General features: G+C 35.2%; 2 protein-coding genes across 3 annotated transcripts; one reads left to right on the top strand and one right to left on the bottom strand.

Moving 5' to 3' along the window:
- Nucleotides 1–216: 216 nt before the first annotated feature.
- LOC123530276 (uncharacterized) lies at nt 217–1,437 on the bottom strand. The gene has a single exon (XM_045311046.2). It carries the CDS (start codon nt 1,435–1,437, stop codon nt 217–219), a length of 1,221 nt encoding a protein of 406 aa, XP_045166981.2.
- A 10,498-nt stretch (nt 1,438–11,935) lies between these two features.
- LOC123529950 (protein rolling stone-like) lies at nt 11,936–20,908 on the top strand. 2 transcript variants are annotated; one of them, XR_006682237.2, is made up of 5 exons: nt 11,936–12,696; nt 13,466–13,700; nt 16,539–16,649; nt 17,942–18,530; nt 19,593–20,908. XR_006682237.2 is itself a non-coding variant. In XM_045310571.2 (4 exons), exons 1-4 carry the CDS (start codon nt 12,604–12,606, stop codon nt 18,343–18,345), a joined length of 843 nt encoding a protein of 280 aa, XP_045166506.1. In that variant the 5' UTR covers nt 11,936–12,603; the 3' UTR covers nt 18,346–18,696. The 2 variants fall into 2 exon arrangements, 1 of the variants encoding a protein (XP_045166506.1); XM_045310571.2 differs by lacking the exon at nt 19,593–20,908 and having other exon boundaries at nt 17,942–18,696.
- The last annotated feature ends 173 nt before the right edge of the window (nt 20,909–21,081 follow it).

Genomic DNA, 21,081 nt, shown 5'->3' with positions numbered 1-21,081 from the left:
TGGAGTCGCCCTTAATAAAACCAGATTGAAAAGTTGTGAGGAGGTTGTTGTTGACAAGGTAGTTGTAAAGGTATTTATGGACACAGCGCTCCATGAGCTTGCCAAGACAGCTGAGTAGGGATATCGGACGGTAGTTAGATGGTTTTGACGGATCTGACTTTTTGAATAACGGTGTGACATTTGCAAGTTTCCAAGAATTTGGAAAGTAAGATTCCATCAATAGTTTGTTAAAAATTTGGAAAGTGGTTCGGATAGTGCTGATGTGCCTTCGCGGAGAAGTTTTGGACTGACAAGGTCTGGACCACTGGCTTTTGATGGGTCTATAAGAGTAAGAGCATCTTTTACATCCTGGGGAGTGACAGTAATATTAGATAAAGATGAGTTGGTTAACATTTGGCTATGTGGTAAGGGACGATTTTGGTACTGGTTAAGAAGTTCTACTTTTCCCTGGTCTGTGGACGCTTCCATGTTGCCTTCGTATAAGGTTGGGATAGTTTTGGATGTTTGTTTGTGTGTAAGTTGTTTTGCTGTTTTGAACCATGATTTGGCTGAAATATTGGATGAGTTAACTTTTTCAATTAATTCATTTTGATAATCTAGTTTTGCTTTGTGTATCTGATTAGTGACCTCGTTACGTACTTGCCTAAATGTAGCCCATGATTCAACTGTATTAGACTTTTTTGCCCTTTTATGTATCTTATTGCGTTTTCTAATGAGTTTACGTAATTTAGTGTTTAGCCATGGGATGTTATTTGGTCGGATGGTTACTACTTTATTTGGTATAGATTCTGATGCAGCTGATAAGATACTCTCTGTAATGTCTTGAGTAACCTTTTCGAGATCATTACTGTCCATCAGAGTCTCCCAGTTTGTTGCTTGGAGTTTTGCTCTGTAGTCATCATAGTTACCTCTGTCGTACAGCCAAATCTTGCGCTTAAATGAAGTATGTTTAGGTTTGTCTAATTTTAGAACCGCGACGACTGGACAGTGAAAACGAGTGAGGTTTGGAATGAAAGGGTCAGCAACAAAGCTAGAAATGACTTGGTTTGTGTTCTTCACAAACATAAGGTCAATTAGAGAATTAGAGTGTTCAGTGAAGTGGGTAGGGAGTGTTATGAGTTGTTCTGCATTGTACGATGCCATTAGGTTTGTTATTTTATTTGAAGTGGTGTTAAGAACATTGATGTTAAAGTCTCCTGTAACAAGTATGTTATCACACGATTGGTTGAAGGCTTGATCTATGCTTTGTTCTAAGAGAAGCCAATGGTTATTGTTTGAGTCAGGTGGTCGATAGATACCTCCCAAGATAATTTTACGTTTGTTAACAATAAGTTCTAACCAAAGCGCCTCAAGACCAGTAATAGCAAGATCTACTCTTTCTGAAGCAATGATACCCTCTCGGACATAAATGGCGACACCACCACCAATACGGTTCATTCTATCACATCGAAAGGGTGGTTGAAAGTTTGGCAAGAGTAGGTCATCAGATACAACAGACATATTCAGCCAAGTCTCCGTGAAAACTAAAATTTCATATGATTGAGACTCGACTTCAAGGATCTCGATCTCTGGTTTCAAGCTCTGTATATTTAGATGCAAAACACTAAGACCACTGTTCAACACCTCACTGTATCCAGAAATTGATAATGTATCTGACACTGTAGTGTCAGGGCCAGGATTGGGTTGAACATCTCCAGAGATTAAAAGAAGTACATAGTATATATATACCGAAGTTAATATAAATAAGAAATCGCTGATTATTACAAGATACGGTAACAGGTAGTAGGACTTCAAAATCAATGGACGGCGCGCACAATAGTTAAAGGACATACACATAATCAAGGCGGATCGAATATCATACATACTGTTACGTGCTGCGCCGCCAGACAGTAATAGACAACAGGACTACCTAGAAGGGAAATCATGCTTGTCGGTTCTAACACCCCGCCAATACCGTGAACAATACAAAGAAAACAAACGAAAAAAGAAACAAAACAAAACATGATTTGAATGATAAAACTAATCAGTATTTGAAATCGGACTAATGTTTTGAGAATAAGATATGTAGCGATTAATGATAATTAGAATAATTAGTATGAACTGTTTTTAATTCCATCGTGCATTAAAAAAATAAGAGATAGAGACTTAATGAACTTCTATAAGATTTTAAAAAATTAGTAACTAAGCGTAGCGAAATAATGTTTGATACCGTATGTTTTACGAAGTAATACATTTCTTATTATCATGGTTTGTTAGAAACCTAGAGTACGGTATGATAGATTCAAATTGCGTGCATGCTAACATATAACGTGTCATGCAGATATAAAAAATAAACATAAAACCAGTAGGTAATAATGATAACATTACAAAAATGCATGATTTACAGAAAGTTCACTTGTAACGGATATTGATGAAACAGAAGATGAGTAAGAGCTGAATCTGCTTTTGCTAATACTAAACAGCGGCTTACGTTACAATACAAATTCTAGGTTATAAATAATGTTGAAAGTTTGGAATGAATATGGCATGAAAATAACCTTCAACAACAAAGCGCAATACGCAACACATTAAAACCGAAAAAAGCTCAAGCTCGACCAGGATATAATATCACAATGAATTTCGCAGAACATTAACGGGTATTAACAAACAGTATTTTATTTAAAATAGTATACCGTCAGTTGATCATGTGACCAGTGATATACGGTCAGTTGATCATGTGACCTTATGATCGATATTGTTGTCATAAGAAAATTTGCAACGAAACCATCATCATTGTGTTGGAAATGTCCGAACTAAGAAAATGAGTGGTCAAATAATGAGTTTTTATTCAAAAACGAAGAAGTTATTGCGATTTTGCCGGTAATCACGTCATTATATAAGTGACGTCATTACGAATATGACGTCATTAAAGCGGTTGTCGCACACTTATTTTTGTAAAATAAATTGCCAAATATCGGAAAATGAAGTAATGACAAGATAAATCTAATAAAAGGTTAGTGCCTAAGATGGAGAAAGTTTATCTGGCTCGGCTCCGGACGTTATCAGGTTCGCCTTCGGCTCACCCGATAACCTCCTCCACCTCGCCAGATAAACTTTCTCATCTACGGCACTAACCTATTATTCTCTATATGTTTGACGTATGTATTCATGTATGTATGTATACCATATTATATATACATGTTGTCTGAAATTCTTTGTATACATGTACATTGATGTATAGATGTATTATTATGAATGTTTGTAAATAAGGAAGAAGTTACCTAAAAATCATATGTTTGACGTCGTAAGAGTGAAATAAAGCCATTACATAACTTTGATAATGCACTAGTCTGTAATAATGTTTCAGCAGGAAAAGCTTACATCATGTAATACATGAGATAAAAAGAATATTACATTTGTGTCTTATTAAATTCGTTTCAAATAAAGTTGATAAAACGCTCGGCAGGTCCTATCAGTTTATTATTTTATTCAATTCGTTTAATCATGAATTAAATATGAAGAGATACTCATGTATTATCCTCTTTTGATACCAAGTATCAATTTAATTGTACTGTTACATCATGCCTTGATTTTTCTGTTTTTGACCACATATTGAGCATGTTGAGAGATGCAAAATTTATTCCAATGTTAATCAATACGAACATACACTTTCACACCGCGTCATATAGATTTAAAACACTTTTTTATTCCTTTTGAATTTACTTAAACGAAAATTTCTTGTCTATGAATATTCACAGGAGCCTGAAATTCTATCTATAATGCTCCAAAATGGCTAAATATAAAAATTACCCCTCCTATATATATAAAAAAAGAACAGGAATGAAACAAGACCGTACCCCGCCCACTTTTTGTAAACAAGAAACTTCGAAAAACAGAAAAGCATCTCTATACGAGCGGTCTTATTTTGAAGAGGACAAAAAAATATACTAGAAACACTGCTTACTGTAAACTGTCTTCCTTTTAACTAACACAAAATCATCATTTTCAATACCTTTTCGTTCATCGCCGAAACCATTGCGTGACGTCACATATACATGTACCTGTTTCACAGCCTCGCAGTTAATTCGATGTGCTTTCACTTCGATAAGAAATAAAGGTAAGATATTGTTTATGTTCTATATTTTATTGTTCATTTTTCCATGAATAAAAATTATATATTTGCATTTGTTTGTCAATGTATTCAACTAATATTTTCAAAACAAAAACGTAAACAAAAGGGGAAGTAACTCCATTATTCACTGGAGGGAAATTTAAAAATTGGAAACTTCCATAGTGACTATTTTTTATTATGGCAGATAACCTGAGCGCTGCGATATGGTATGGAAATCCTTTGTTTTTTATAAAAATGTTGCATTTGACCCTTAATTAGTTATGACACATCGAAGTGAAAGTATATCGAATTAACTGCGAGGCTGTGAAACAGGTACATGTATGTGACGTCACGCAATGGTTTCGGCGATGAACGAAAAGGTATTGAAAATGATGATTTTATGTTAGTTAAAAGGAAGACAGTTTACAGTAAGCAGTGTTTCTAGTAGATTTTTTTGTCCTCTTCAAAATAAGACCGCTCGTATAGAGATGCTTTTCTGTTTTTCGAAGTTTCTTGTTTACAAAAAGTGGGCGGGGTACGGTTTTGTTTCATTCCTGTTCTTTTTTTTATATATATAGGAGGGGTAATTTTTATATTTAGCCATTTGGAGCATTATAGATAGAATTTCAGGCTCCTGTGGAATATTGCACGCTTCTGACCCGTATCTGGGTTTAATACACAACTGACACAGTTTCAATTGACACAGCGCGTGACATAACGACCAATCAAAATAGATTATTTAAATAGAATTGTTTGGAAATCCAAAATTATAGTCTGTTTCTCTAGATCGCGTGTGCATCAAATATGTTTAAAAAAAAATAGGTCAAAGTATACATTCCCCCTCATTTCATTTTCTTGAATGAAATCCGCTTTTTAGTTCTTTTTCAGTTTCTTTTTTCTATTTTTCTATAATATATTGTATCTTATATCTCAAGTCAATGTAAATTTTGTCCTTTTTTTTGTAGCTTCTACACCATGTCACGTTTTTCAGATATATGTAATGTTTTACTGTATACTCTTGTGTCACTTTGTGATTTGAGTTTAATAAAGGTAATGTTGTTGTTTTAATTGGATGAAAACTATAGGAGGAGTTAAATATATAACGTATACATGTAGTTGTATATATATAGTGAAGTCCAAAAGAAGGGGCATAACTTCAGAAAAATAAATTGACATGAAAGTTCAGGAAAATTTGCTCATGTCCGCCTCAAGTTGATGATGTATACCAAGTTCCATTTGAAAAATGTCGAACGATTGATGGGTTGAGTGTACGTGCAGCTATAACAGACAAATGGACTTGCAGTTTCAATGTCAATATTAAATAGCACACTGTTACAAAAACATACAAAATTGTACATACATTTTACCTCAAACTGTCAGTTATTTCAACGTTAACAGACGAACAGAATGGCAAACGGACAGACAGTTCAGGCCCTATATGCCTACCTCGGGCATAACATCAACGAAAAATAAAGAAACAACATTACAAACGAAAACAAATGGTCTATACTGGACATACAATAATTTTGAGAAACTCCCCTATTCATCGCTAAACCGTTGTCAATCTTCACTATGTACATCTCTTATTGGGAGATCAGATTTCAAATAGTTTTATTTCAAACAGTTTGATAGCTTTAAAATTTATTACACATAAATGTTCACCATCATAATATAATGAGAATCATGCATGACCCAGGTCACTAGGTCCGAGGTCAAGGTTTGAGGTCAAACTTTCATAAAATAGCTTTAAAATAGCTTTACTTTTTGTGGCCATTCCATGTCTTCTTAACCAAATTTGTGTCTGCATATCTTGAAAGTATTTGAACCAAGGTCATCAAACCTCACAGGACTGCCATTCAGCATGTTAATTTGTTCATCTGTTGTTTTAATGGAGATTTCACACAGCAACACCAGAGTTATGGATGGCCTTTGACTAAGTAAAAATAGTCATGGAAAGGGCCCTAAAGTTTTTGTCACGTGTATCTCAGAATGTATTTGACTTGAATGTATGAAATATTAAAATCTACATTGTTGAAAAAAAAATCTGGTAAAAATGTCATCGACATTGTGATATGCTGATCATCATGAAAATTTGCATGAGGTCCAAATTGTTCTGATCATTGTTGCAAAAAATCAAGGACCCTCACTTTTTTATTTGCCAGATTTGCTTATTATGTTCAGAAGCTTTGGAAAAAAAATCATGGTCTTAGTAAATCTAGAGTGTAAAAAAATGACCTGAATGTGCACATTGTGGAAAGGAAATATTAAACTACATGTACCTGTGTTTGCTTTTTAACTCACATGAGCACAAAATGCTCGGGTTGAGCTATTGTGATCGCTCACCGTCCATCCATCCGTCCACACTTTCCTTTAAACAACATTTCCTGTTAAACCGACAATCCAATTTTGATGTAACGTAACAGGGATGTTCCTTGGATGGTCTTCTTTAAAAATTGTTCAAATAATTTTATTATGTCTCCCCCAGGAGACATATTGTTTTTGCCCTGTCCGTCCGTCCGTCCGTCCGTACGTCACACTTCATTTCCGAGCAATAACTGGAGAACCATTTGACCTAGAACCTTCAAACTTCATAGGGCTGCTGGAGTAGACGACCCCTATTGTTTTTGGGGTCACTCCGTCAAAGGTCAAGGTCACAGGGGCCTGAACATTGAAAACCATTTCCGATCAATAACTAGAGAACCACTTGACCCAGAATATTGAAACTTCATAGGATGATTGGCCATGAAGAGTAGATGACCCCTATTGATTTTGGGATCACTCCATCAAAGGTCAAGGTCACAGGGGCCTGAACATTGAAAACCATTTCCGATCAATAATTAGAGAACCACTTGACCCAGAATGTTGAAACTTCATAGGATGATTGGCCATGAAGAGTAGATGACCCCTATTGATTTTGGGGTCACTCCGTCAAAGGTCAAGGTCACAGGGGCCTGAGCATTGAAAACCATTTCCGATCAATAACTAGAGAACCACTTGACCCAGAGTGTTGAAACTTCATAGGATGATTGGTCATGAAGAGTAGATGACCTCTATTGATTTTGGGGTCACTCCATCAAAGGTCAAGGTCACAGGGGCCTGAACATTGAAAACCATTTCCGATCAATTACTAGAGAACCACTTGACCCAGAATGTTGAAACTTCATAGGATGATTGGTCATGAAGAGTAGATGACCTCTATTGATTTTGGGGTCACTCCGTCAAAGGTAAAGGTCACAGGGGCCTGAACATGGAAAACCATTTTCGATCAGTAACTTTAGAACCACTTGACCCAGAATGTTGAAACTTCATAGGATGATTGGTCATGCAGAGTAGATGACCCCTAACGATTTTGGGGTCACTCTGTGAAAGGTCAAGGTCACAGGGGCCTGAACATTGAAAACCATTTCCGGTCAGTAACTTGAGAACCACTTGACCCAGAATGATGAAACTTCGTAGGATGATTGGTCATGCAGAGTAGATGACTCCTGACGATTTTAGGGTCACTCTGTTAAAGGTCAAGGCCACAGGGGCCTGAACATGGAAAACCATTTCCAATCAATAACTTGAGAACCTCTCGACCCAGAATGTTGAAACTTCATAGGATGATTGTTCATGCAGAGTAAATGACCCCTATTGTTTTTGGGGTCACTCCGTTAAAGGTCAAGGTCACAGAGGCCTGAACATTGATAACCAGTTCCGATCAATAACTTGAGAACCACTTGACCCAGAATGTTGAAACTTCATAGGATGATTGAACATGCAGAGTAAATGACCCCTATTGATATTGGGGTCAGTCTATTAAAGGTCAAGGTCACAGTGGCCTCTTCATGTAAAATCATTTTTTGGAAATAACTTGAGAACCACTTGACCTACAACGTTGAAACTTAATAGGATGATTGGACATGCAGAGTAGATGACCCCTATTTATTTTGAGGTCACTTGATCAAAGGTCAAGGTCAAAGGAGCATGAACAGTGATTTGAGAACCACTAGGCCAAGAGTGTTGAAATTTAGCGGGATGACTGGACATGCCAAGTAGATGATCCCTATTGCAGCCAACCATCAGTGTCTCTTTGACTTTCGCTCCTGACCCCTATTGACTTCTTGCCTATAGGACTTTGCATTGGGGGAGACATGCGCTTTTTTACAAAAGCATTTTCTAGTTCCATACAGAACTCTGATTGCCATGGCAACCAAAAGGAAAACCTTTACTAATAAGTAACTTTACTTAGAATACTTATTCATATTAGGTGAGAAACTGTCTCCACAAACTTTTGAGAGCTGTAAATTTTGACAGTGAGGGTTTTCATTGGTACTAACAGGGTAATACTAGGCCTACCTTATGATGTTATTTAGTTAAAAGAAAACAGTATGGTCTCTTGTTGGATCTGCTTTTAGAAGCATAATGTACTTTTTTGAAAACCCTTAGTATTATCCGCCATGTAAATATTTTTATATATTTTAATTTATGCAGTTAAAAAAATGTGTCTATGTTCACCTTATTATTGTTAATTCATCTAAATTATTAATTTTGTAAAGATACATGTGTATTATAAACATGTTTTATTTAAATTAAAAAAATAAATAAATGGAATTAAAATTTATTGAATAAAATGTTGTTTCTTAAACAGTCTATCAAAAAAAAAAACAAACGGTCTTGTCTTCTGCATAACTGGTCACGCGGAGAGACAAAACAAGACAGTGGTCTCGCTAAATCTTAAAAATAGACTACACATTTTGAAATATAGTACTAAACATTACGATTGCCGTGCAATATTCCCTTGAAATCAACACATGTACAGAGAAACAAATGATTGTTTCTGTATTTTCTTAGACTGACATGGGGGGTCATTTTGTCCTACTTTCGTGTTTATCGCTTTTCCGTAATCGGTCGGAAATTCTGCGGGATCACGTGATTTTAAAATTGTTTCAAACGAATATCCATTTAAGACGCGCAACAAAATAACTATATTTCCATGATTATGCACGACTTGCACGAAAAATATGAGATGTACAAAATTTAAATTTTAAAAAAAATTGTCTCTGGGCGGCATCCCAGGTAACTTTTCAGTCAACACTTGGTTCACTCTTATATTTTCCCATACATAGTCCTCAGGGTCAGTGCTTCGTTGTGAACAGATGCACATAAATGAATTTTATAGGTAGATAAAATTATTTATGTCATTGTTTGGGGCGAATCGGCCCTATTCTGAATTATGTTAATTTATATACTACGATAAAAGCCAATCAATGAATTCCTTTTATCACGTGATACCGTTGAACCAATCGAGAAACGGCATCTTCCATCTCCGTCAGCATTCAAGAGTGAATAGCACGCTTCTTTCTTTAATTTTATTTTGACTAATTTCTGGTTTTAACTTACCACCACCTCCCATTCCACCTCCTCTTTCAAGTGACAATTTTCTTATTTTGAAAGATTTCTCCTAATATGCAATTTCATCTACATTTCGTGATATGCTTTCGGCGGTTTTATCCGCCCTAATATGTGAATATATATATTTGTTATGGTATTGGACTGTAACTTCATTCAGATATGAGAGCATATCTTTTTGTTAAGGGCGGTATGTTTCGCCCAGATATGTGAAAATATAAATTTGTTAAGGTATTTTTCGGCGGGATTTTTCGCCCAGATATGTGAAAATATATATTTGTTAATGTATTACTTAGCAAAGGCGGTATTTGTAGCCCAGATATGTGAAAATATATATTTGTTAAGTATTTTTCGCCCAGATATGTGAAAATATATATTTGTTAATGTATTACTTAGCAAAGGCGGTATTTGTAGCCCAGATATGTGAAAATATATATTTGTTAAGTATTTTTCGCCCAGATATGTGAAAATATATATTTGTTAAGGTATGGGGCGGTATTTTTCGCGATATGTGAAAATATATATTTGTTAAGGTATTATTCGGCAAAATAAATATTGCCCTTTTTCAATCAACACTTAGTTCACTCTTATATTTTCCCATACATAGTCCTCAGGGTCAGTAGATGCACATAAAATTAATGTAGCCATGTGTACATAAATAAGTGTATTTAGGTAAATTTCAATCATACTTTGTTTCTGCAGTGTAAGACAGTTACTCATTTATATTCTTAAAATTAAACTGAAAAGAGATTAACTGAAAAAGTTTACAGATGAAGTTGTAAAAACACTTTTATTCGGGAAGGGCCTGAATTGTCCTTATGAAAACTTGTAGTAGATAGCTGTATATTACCTGTATTATAAGAATGGTTTTCATGAAGTTTTTGTGAGTTACAAAATTGTTGAATTCCAGGTGCTAAGTTTGTAAAAATCATGTTATCGTTTGGGCATATGATATATTAAATTATAGCCTCGTTTCGGAGGATTCTTCCGAAAAAGTCCGAAGATGCTCGACGGGTTCGTAAGCAGTCGGAAAGCATACTTTCGGTTTGACATAGGCAACATTTTTTGTTTATTTGTTAGTTATTCTTGAACATATTCATGACTATTTGGTCAGAACCGATGCAGTGGACCATATTTTCAGTAAATAGGAAGTCCCAGCTACAAACTCTGGTTTTCATATAATACTCGTTCGGGTTTTAGTAATGGACCTTTAACTACACATAAATAACATTTGCCATAGCATAGAGTTGGTCGTAGTTTCTGTACAAGTTCGAAAAACTCTGAAATTGGACGTTTACGCGTCCAGTCAGTGACTTTCAGTACATGCACAGAAACTCACTTTGGATGAGCTGCATACATGTAAGCAAACCTCTCCTAACATAATGATAGAAACGTGAAATATTTTTGCGTACCTACGCTGAATCTCGGAAATTCATTTTTTTTTTTTTTGTGTCATTTATGATATCATTTTGTGCTCTGACATAGAAACTCGGACTTTTACGCACTTATACGGAAAATCCTCACAGAACAATGAATATGCAGAAACTTGTGTGAATTTTTGCAAAATGAATTAACAGGGTGTGTTTTGTGTATGTCCAATTTCAGTGTTTCTGCATAGTTTTCGGTAGTTACACAGAAAATAGAAGAAAGACACATTCGGTCTGCATTTGAACAAACAAAAAAATGATAAGTGAAAGTAAATGCGTGACTCCGGCTTGTTAATAGTATCGCTCCTGTCAATCCCACGCGGGAGGCAGACTTAGTTTAATATGGATGCAAGTCGTACATGTTTGTTTAGATATAATTTGACGTACTAACCATACGTCGTAAGCAACATATGGAAATTTTATTATCTTCAACACTACTATGGTATATCCAATTTAAGATTTTGCTTCATTTTTTCAACATACAAAATTACACAGATTCCTTAAATTTAAATATATAAAAAAACGTTACAAAAAGGCGAGAGATATAGCTACATTGTGTATGAATTTTAAATTATTTGCTTAAAACAGGATGAAAATTGTAGTCGCACTTTGTTCATTATAGTATATTTCTCGATTCAAATTATTTTACTTAATGAGAATTCATAACGTTATGCAGCAAAAAATAAAATAAAATAGAACTTTATGTTGTGTGCGTCTTTCTAACGTCACAACACGTCTGACGTCATGTCTGTTTACGCGCGCCTGTTTCCCGCGCTGAGATTAAAATTTGTCTCAACGTAATTAAGCATAAAATAAAAAAGAAAATTTGTTTGTTTTTCGTGAATATGGAATATATGTCACCTCGAAGTGAGAAAATTTTCACATTTGTTTTCTCACTTCTCAGTGAGATATATTCCATATTCACGAAAAACAAACAAATATCCTCTATGTCTTGTTATATGCATTTTATAACGTTTAAAAAACAAGTGAATAAAAGTGAAATATCGCATCAATTTTAGACTTCGTGTTCATAGTTACGGACAGCTGTCTCAATCTGTTAACTTCGACAGTTTTGCAGCCGTGTTTAATTTGACATGTATTTAACGGTTTAAAACACTAAATTTTTCATTGTCAAGTTTGAACATGTCTTAATTTACTATGCTCCCGGCGTAATGCACGCCGTATTTGACAATCATCTTCCACCTTGTTTAGTACGTACTCGTTACGTAATATAAATAATGAATGAGCACTGCCCGTGTTGATGTTTCAAGCAGATGTTAATAGTACATTAGTATATAAAGGATATAAAAATGAACCGGTGGACCGAAAAACTTTTAAACCAGCGTCGACATCAGTTACTGAACCATTTTTCCTGAAAGCTCAGGTCTCCGGATAGCTGATCGTATCCGGGTCAATACAAATCAGCCTGGAATGTGTTATTTATAAATTAGTTTAAGAGGTTATTGTTTTGAAGAATCGATGGGCCGAAACACACTTTTAAAACAGCCTCTCTACGGACCGTGACCTACGTTACAAACATCAACAGTTACTGAACCATTTTGCTGAATACGTTCAGGCCTCACGGTAACTGATCGTAACCAGGTCAATACCAATAAATCTGGAATGTGTTGTTCATAAATTATATTAAGAGGTTATTGTGTTTGAAGGAGTTGATTCACGACAAGGAAATATATCATGGGAGGATGTACAGAATGGTGTAAAAGTGAATTTAAAGTGAAGAATTTGTTGCTACAGCACGAAGATCCACAAACTTTCATTCAATTTCAGGCAAGTCTGTTATTGTGTTTACATTTACTTGTAATACTGTTTTGCGAGAGCTAACTAGAAATAACTATAACATTCTGATAAACCTAAATTATATGAGGCCATTTAGTCGCCTTAGCTGCCCACTCGTCATGGTTTGTTCGTGATGTAAAATAATGATATAATAATATGTATCTACATAACGAATCATTACTATAAATAAATAAATACTGAATATTTGTAATTTACAAGCAGCTTAATTGACCATATTATACGACTGTACACAGGCCTATATAACCTCATGAATCTATATGTACTATTTGAATATGTATATATGGATGCATACATGTACATGTATGTGTGTATGTATGTATATGCATGTATGTTTCTACAGGCGCGTATAGCTGCCTCGTGAGATCCAGTCTGCCAAAATTACAGCTACTATTATAATCCACTCGTATTTACTGAATCAAACACATATCCTCTATAACTAAATGAATGATATTTGTGACCGAAGCTTAGTATATATATACTATTGCATAGAGTATACATATACTATTGCACAGAGTAAACATATACTGTTGCACAGAGTATACATATACTGTTGCACAGAGTATACATATACTATTGCACAGAGTATACATATACTATTACATAGACAGTTTATAAACTTATAGCCGCGATGATAATAAAATCATGTCTAATGACAAGTTATTTTCGTGAAAGATCAGCGCTTTTAAAGTTATATATATATGTTAGCAAAATGTATTGTAATAAGCAGTTTCTTTTTCAGTTTGGTTCCCAGAAATTGTACCTAGTGTGGCGGATATTTTGGGCTCTGTACCACGTGGCCTGGATTATAGTGTCAGGGGTCAAGTCTGATCTGTGGGCCGGAGAAGACAATAGCCAGTATATAAAATGGTTCATTTTCCTCACAGACTGGGCTTACTTTATACTGACACTGTCTACAATTGTGGACGCTACAATGGTCACATATGTGTTTGTTAGACGAACAGACATTCGGGAAGGTAAGGCCAGCGCAGATGTCAAAACATTTTTAAAGTCATTTTGTCTTGAATATTATAAGAGCAAAAGCTTTAGTACTATTTATTGCAGACGTTTTCTTTTTTTTTTTTTTTTTTAAATAATAAGATCATTAGGCCTCACCAAATTAAAAAGTTGTTCATCGGATTTGCCGCTCGTATATTTTCAGAAACACAAAAAAATTTTTTTTGTTTTTTTGTTTTTTGGCTTGCGCTCGCCCCATTGAAAAAAATCAATCCAAAATTTTTTGGTGCGATACTTTTTACGGACGTAAAAGTGTGTAAATGCTTATAATTCCAGTCCTAGATTGTTCTCAAATGGATTTTAATCGAAATAAACACATACTACGCACACATCGTCTATAATAAATCATAACACTTATATTTAGTTGCATTAAAGTTGTTTCCCCTTTATGCAGTTAGGCCATTTTCTTCAAATGTTTACCAAATTACATGCTAAAAAATCGATTTATTTCATTGAAAACTGGATGAAGAAAAGCTTACTAATTTATTTGATAACATCAATCTACATTATTTTGGTAAGGGTAAATACTTATTGATGCATGTCACTTATCTGTTTTCTGTTTTTCCTGTCCAAATGATCAGCATTTGCATACGAAAGTTGGTGGGGTAAGAAATTTACATTATGAATTGTTTTCAGAACCGTTTCGATTTTCAAATTTTCCAATCAATTAGTTGACTAATGTGAATGCACATTAATCTCCATTTCAGACTTTAATTGAGACTTTGTTTCAACAAATTTAATATGTTATGAAAGTTTAATTTAATAAAGTTAGAAAAAGAGCTGTACAATAAGACATCATGCTCGACTTTTCTGAATTAGAGCTTTGCCAGTAAAAGGGGCATGATAGTCAGAAGCTTTGAAAGTACAGAGCTATTGGTCATTATATAAAACTTAATATTTGATGTATCAAAAACTTTGTAAAGTCAGCTAAGAATGCTACATTTTCATAGCAGTAAATATTCAAGTCATATAATTTATGTATGTGATAAGTATGGTGTAAGGTTATGCATTGTTGTTTATTACTTATTTTCTAACAGCATTTTCAAAAGCATGCATTATTTGATTACAGTGTACTGTATGACACTGTTAATACATTTTTTCCACGAGTTCGCTTTGTTGTGCGTCTGCAGGTCAGATTTTCTCAATCCCTGGGGACTTACTTTTTAATTTAAAAGGGCTATGCATTCTATTTTAAGGTTTTTATTAGTCAGCCGAGAGCCAAATGAAGATAAATATATTTCTTCGCTCTTCGCTTGCTCCTGATTTTCTCAAAAACCTAAAGAAATATTTAAATTATTTTTTCGCTCGCCGCCTCAATTTTTTCAGAAAAAAATCCGATGAACAACTTATCAATTTGGTGTGGCCTTATATGAATAAGTTAAGTGTTGCTCGTCAGAGTTATAATCCCTTTTTCTTTCTTGGTTCAGTAATTACTATTTTTAATTGTCTTGTTCAGGTACAGTTTACTTGAATACTATTAGAGCAATTTTGCAAACTTTTCTGTCATCATTAAATTAGAATTAGACCAAGAACCGTAACTGTGACTTACATTTTGTTGGAGTTGTAGCCCTTGATGGACTTGGGAAGTGGGATTTCCTAGTCAAAAGATCAAAATATATTTCATCGGGTAAACACTAATTCTATATTTTCACGAGTGGCACGGCCACGAGTGCAAATGTTAATTATGGTGTCCACGAGTGAAATATATTTCGATCTTACAAAACATGTAAAACAAACAAATTTTCTCTTTTTTTTTCATGTTTCAACTTTATTTACCCATACCAGTGATACCTTCACTGTGAAAATACAAGCCTCTATTTCACTCAAATATTTTGATAGTTCACTGAAAAACATGTAATAAAAGCTATAGCCTATCAATGAAAATAAGCTATGCTAACCCGTAGAATGGCTTATGTACTTTAATTTAAGAAATAATTTATAGCAAAGGGGTGTTTTTACACTTATTAAACAAAGAAGGAAGAAAGCAGTGAATTATCATACAACAAATCACTGTTCTGACGTCACAATTATTACGTCATGGCGTCAAGCGGCATAGCGGCGCGCTGGAAAAGAAACTGATTGAAAATGGGCAAATATTTAATTCATGCCATCAAGGATGTACTTTAAAATCCTTTATAACGTGTTAGAATCGAAATAATATATCTCATTTAGTGATTTGCTCTTGAATAAATCATTGTTTGTCGTTCAGATGCGTATTATTATATCACTCGGGCTACGCCCTCGTGATATAATTCCTTCGCATCTGAACTCCAAGCAATGATTTATTCAACGACAAATCACTGGTTGAGATATATTATTTCTTAATTTATGCACGATGGGCGGTTATACGTCGGGCGTAATAATTTCACGAGGGTGCAGCCCTCGTGAAATTATTTGTACGGCGTATTACCGCCCGAGTGTATAAACAGTGTTAAAATACGGTTTTGGTATAAATAATTCCGATCCTAATATGCCCTTAATCTAAAACAGTAGATAAAATATAGCAGCGCTCTTTCTTGGTCGCAACAAAAACATTGACGTCACCGCACGTTAACGTAATGTCATTCTAGCGTGAGTGTTTTAACAGAGAAAAGCATATTAGAATAGATTTTATTATGGTTTATTGTGTTGTACCATAGGACGAGACGAAAATAAACTACTGAATTTAATTGATACTGTTGTGTTCAAAGGAGCACTTGTTGGAGGAAATAAGATGAACATGTTGATCGATTTGTTTAAATAAATTAGTAGTTTTCGTTATACGAGTGTAATGAGCTGTACATAGCGCTATTTTGTAGGTATAGAGATTGGCCTACCGTGGTATATACGAGCTGATTGGTGCATTTTCAACATGGGCAACGTTATAAGTGTCTCAACATCAGTAGCATATTGGGCGCTAGTATATGATGGTAAAGTATAATATTCATTTTCTTTTATCAAAAAATCACAATCTTAAACAGGACGGGCGAAGTTGAAATGTGTTTATTTGCATGATTATATTGGAAAGAAAAGAAATGTCCTGGTTGTTAAGTGGATTAGTGAAAAAAACACATATCATATGAATTCCTCTCTCCATGCGTATGGATACATGTCCAAAAGAACTACACAATAAACATCAAAAATAAAACAAACGATTATTATTAAACTATGAATTATTGGACACACTATGAGGTAATTTGTCATATATAACAGACTGAACCATACAAAACCCATCTGAGACAGTATGAGAAAAACCAAGACCTATATGAAAACATCAGAACCAGTACAGTAAAGATGGGGAAAAAATTGTAAGAGCGGTCAATACGGAGTTGCTTAATAATGTTTTCATTAAAGTAATTTCAAGTTTACCTCATTGTTTGTCCTTGGCCTTCAGCTTTAGCCAGTATGGCCACACCCTGAATTTTATTAATTAGATTATTATTCCAGTATTCAATAGATAAATGGTACAAATCACATGAAACAGACTAAGCCAATGTGAGAAATCCGGGCCAGTATGAAAATTCAGGGCCAGTATGAGAAATCGGGACAAATACAGAATTCAAGCATTTTCATTGGTTCAATTGAAGGGTGTAACACGGAGTTGAATAATATTATTAGAATTAATAATTCGGTTTCATGACTGTAGGTCTTATTTCTCATCTGATAGTCGTATTTGCCCTTCGCCTTCAGCCTTGGACGAATACAACAACCAATACGACCTCCTGGGAAAAATAATTATAGCCATTGTGAAATCATTCGATTAATAACATTAAAATTTCTCTGTAATGATTCAGATTAATGTAATATGCATTACTTAGGCCATATATAATGGTAACTTGATTCATTACTGGCCCAACACTAGTAATGACAATACAATGACACGTAATTGATTGATCCCATGTTTTGCACCCCAGTGGCACATTACTATTATAGAATATATAAGGTTTCTATAACAATAGCTTATGAGATGCCGTATTAGGCTAGAGAGTATAATCCGCATTTTTGTTGTATCTTAAAAAAAAGAGATTCTGAATATATCAAAGACACCAGTCTTTCCTCCAATATATGGTATTTCAATGCAGAAGTTTAGGTCCGGTCTTAGACCGGTAGTGCCAACTGGTAGCTACATCAACTAATAAAATTATTATTTGTAGTAATTAATAATGTTTTAAGACGTCTATTTATGCATAAAGGTAAAGCAATACCGTTTATTTCATTACAGGAAGTCAGCCTATGACATCAGTTAACATTGCAACGCATATAATCAACACTTTGTATGTGATTTTAAATATCAGTGTGACTGGAATGCCGAAACGAGTCTTACATTTCTGGTTCTCTGTTGTATTCGGTGTGGTTTACGCTTTGTTCACCTTATTTTATTATTTGGCTGGGGGAACCAACCATAATGAGAACCCGTATGTGTATCCGGCACTTGATTGGAGGACACCGGGGACTGCTACTTTGTACTGTGTAATAGTGTGTTTTGTTTTGGTGCCAGTAGTTCATTTAATTCTATATGGAATTCATCGGCTGAAAATCTTGCTGTACCAGAAATGTGACTGTTGCAGAAGTTCAAGAAATGAAAGAGATTCTACCGTGGAAATGAAACAACAATATCCGTATTAGGAACAGAATAACAAGATGCCCCGAGTTTTTCTTCAAATACTACGTACCAACAAAGAACTAAAAAAAATTTTATAGCTCTTTGGTACCATAGGGGCCCGGGCATTGGGTGGATCGTGTTAAAATGTGCTGGAGCATAAAATATTGAACCCTCTCGTTTATAGGATGTCACGAACGTTGGAGGTTTGGTAGGTTATGCCGTTTGTGAGACTTAATTAAATAATTAATTTTATTTGATACACATCCGCCCCTATTTTGTACCGATATCGGTGCTCTTAACATTGATATTAGTTATATAGTTATCATTTATGAACTTTAGTACGTGCATTTTACGACTAAAACTTACTTTATAAACGTCTGCATTCGCTTTCTGATACAAAAACTCCAGTTTAGTTAGGTTATAACTTTGCCAAACATTTCAGTTAATATGAAACAATACATCCACGATAACGCAATCACCTCGACTTTTCACTATCGTGGTTTCGTGTTTTCATCATCGTAGTTTCGTGTTTTCATTATCGTAGTATCGAGCTCACAGGATGCGACGATGGTCCTAACGGGACACCGTAGCATACGGCCCACCGAATGACGTATCGGGCTTAATTAAAATGTGATGATGTAAAATGCGAAGTATTTGCGCGGTCGGAATCGAAATGATAGATATGTTCCAATAGATTTATCAGTCAGTCGTTGGGATGCAAACAAATTAAATCACTATTGCTACGCACTCGTGTTTTAATTTATTATTACGCATCCGAACTCCTGCCCATATTTTATTAACTGATAAAATATAGGGACATATTTATTATTTCTTACCTGAGCGTGTGTAGAATCTACGGTACCTAAATGTCGTGTGGATTAACCACCTTGAATGCTGTAAATGAGAGATTCCGGCAACATTACACGGATCTAGCTGGATATTTTAACTGTGTATTTCATTTATAAGTTAATTATAGCACTTGTCCTGTCTGCAATAATCGCGATACTGAGCCCCAATTTAGTTTCAGACAAATGTTCATGAAAATTTCACACTGTGCTATTCACTGGATCTGCTGTTATCAACTACGATTTTAAAATGATGTAAAAAAGAATTAAGAGAAACATGAAAACAGTTAATATATATGTGGTAGCTACAAAAGCGTGAATACGTTTCGTATCTTGAACGCTCTTTGTCCGTGATGATAAAATTTAATAAAAGGCAGAAAACTGAAAAGAAAAATAATAAATTATCTTCTATTTGTATTGTATAGATTGCTGGACAACTCCGATTCTTCCATGACCAGTGATTGCTCACTAGAAGTAACGTCTGCGACTTTTTGCCACAACGCCGTTTGTTTAATTAAAGTTTTATGAAGCAATGCATCCGTGACAACGCAATAACCTCGGGTTAAATAATTGTCAACATTATGGCATCTGTTTACATGTATACTCTCAAGGGAACATGTTGGCGGAACAACATTTTGCTGTAGGGAACATTTCGATTTAATCAGTTAACTGCGTATCTGCTTCGAACTGGACACTGATTTATATGTTTCTGGTAAACTCCCACTTTAACATGATGTAGAAACAAATGAGTATGCACACAATACATTTTTAGAGAAAAGATATATTCAGCAAATTATAGTTTCCAACAACACAAAACAGATGTCGCTACATATGAACCGCACCATGAGAAAACCAACATAGTGTCTTTGCGACTAGCATGGATCCAGACCAGCCTGCGCATCCGCACAGTCTGGTCAGGATCCATCTGTTCGCAAATGGTTTCTCTAATTGTAATAGGCTTTGAAAGTGAACAGCATGGATCCTGACCAGACTGCGCGGATGCAAAGCCACTATGTTGGTTTTCTCATGGCGCGGCTCATATTTTATCTACATGTATTTATTTCATCTATCGGCTAATTCTATTCAACATCCTAGCATCCTAGCACCTCTCTGTTTGCACGTGTCGTTGTACTGAGCAACGTGGCGAGATACCCCTGTGCACGTTTGTCGCATGCACTGAAGGCAGCATCCATACAGCAGGACTTTACGTCATAATAGGCCCTGTAACGGACGAAAAAAACATATATAGCTATAGACAGATACTTTAACAACAGGGTGAAGAAACACTTCTTACCGTACTATTCACTGACTTGGTATCGTCAACTTCTAATGAAAATATATTTCAAAAATTTATGATAATTGCACACAATGCATGTTAATTTGAGGTCATTTTACGCATAAAATTGATTGAGTTATTTTCTTCTGTTTATATATTGCTTGAACTTAAACTGCTGATAAACCAGAATCGCGTAGAAAATACGTAAAAGTTACGTAGAAACACGTAATCCTAAGAAACACTTGCAAAAAAAAAATGATTACAGAAATGAATCTGAAACCTTACCCACAGAGTCCTCTATTTAGCTCATCCGAACTGAGGGTAGTGTCGCTGACTACATTGTCGACTACAATTTTGAATAACTCAAAACAGTAGGTGCACGTGTGCTGCAGGTCACCACGTGCTAGGCACGAACTCGTGACTATATCTGAAAAAAAAAGGATATACGAGCCGTGCCATGGGAAAACCAACATAGTGGGTTTGCGACCAGCATGGATCCAGACCAGCCTGCGCATCCGCGCAGTCTGGTCAGGATCGTTGCTGTTCGCTAACGGTTTCTCTTATTGCAGTAGGCTTTAAAAGCGAACAGCATGGAGCCTGACCAGACTGCGCGGATGCGCAGGCTGGTCTGGATCAAT

Source organism: Mercenaria mercenaria, chromosome 13 (assembly GCF_021730395.1).
Source record: "Mercenaria mercenaria strain notata chromosome 13, MADL_Memer_1, whole genome shotgun sequence".
Classification (NCBI taxonomy): domain Eukaryota; kingdom Metazoa; phylum Mollusca; class Bivalvia; order Venerida; family Veneridae; genus Mercenaria; species Mercenaria mercenaria.
The sequence above is the reverse complement of the archived record's forward strand: the minus strand, read 5'-3'. Positions and strand labels throughout refer to the sequence as shown.

Excerpts from the sequence above, each read along its gene's own strand:
- LOC123530276 (XM_045311046.2), bottom strand. The coding sequence starts at position 1,437 with ATGAACCGTATTGGTGGTGGTGTCGCCATTTATGTCCGAGAGGGTATC.
- LOC123529950 (XM_045310571.2), top strand. The coding sequence starts at position 12,604 with ATGGGAGGATGTACAGAATGGTGTAAAAGTGAATTTAAAGTGAAGAAT. Across the intron at positions 12,697-13,465 it reads AAACTTTCATTCAATTTCAG|TTTGGTTCCCAGAAATTGTA; the intron begins GCAAGTCTGTTA and ends TTTCTTTTTCAG. Across the intron at positions 16,650-17,941 it reads TTGGGCGCTAGTATATGATG|GAAGTCAGCCTATGACATCA; the intron begins GTAAAGTATAAT and ends ATTTCATTACAG.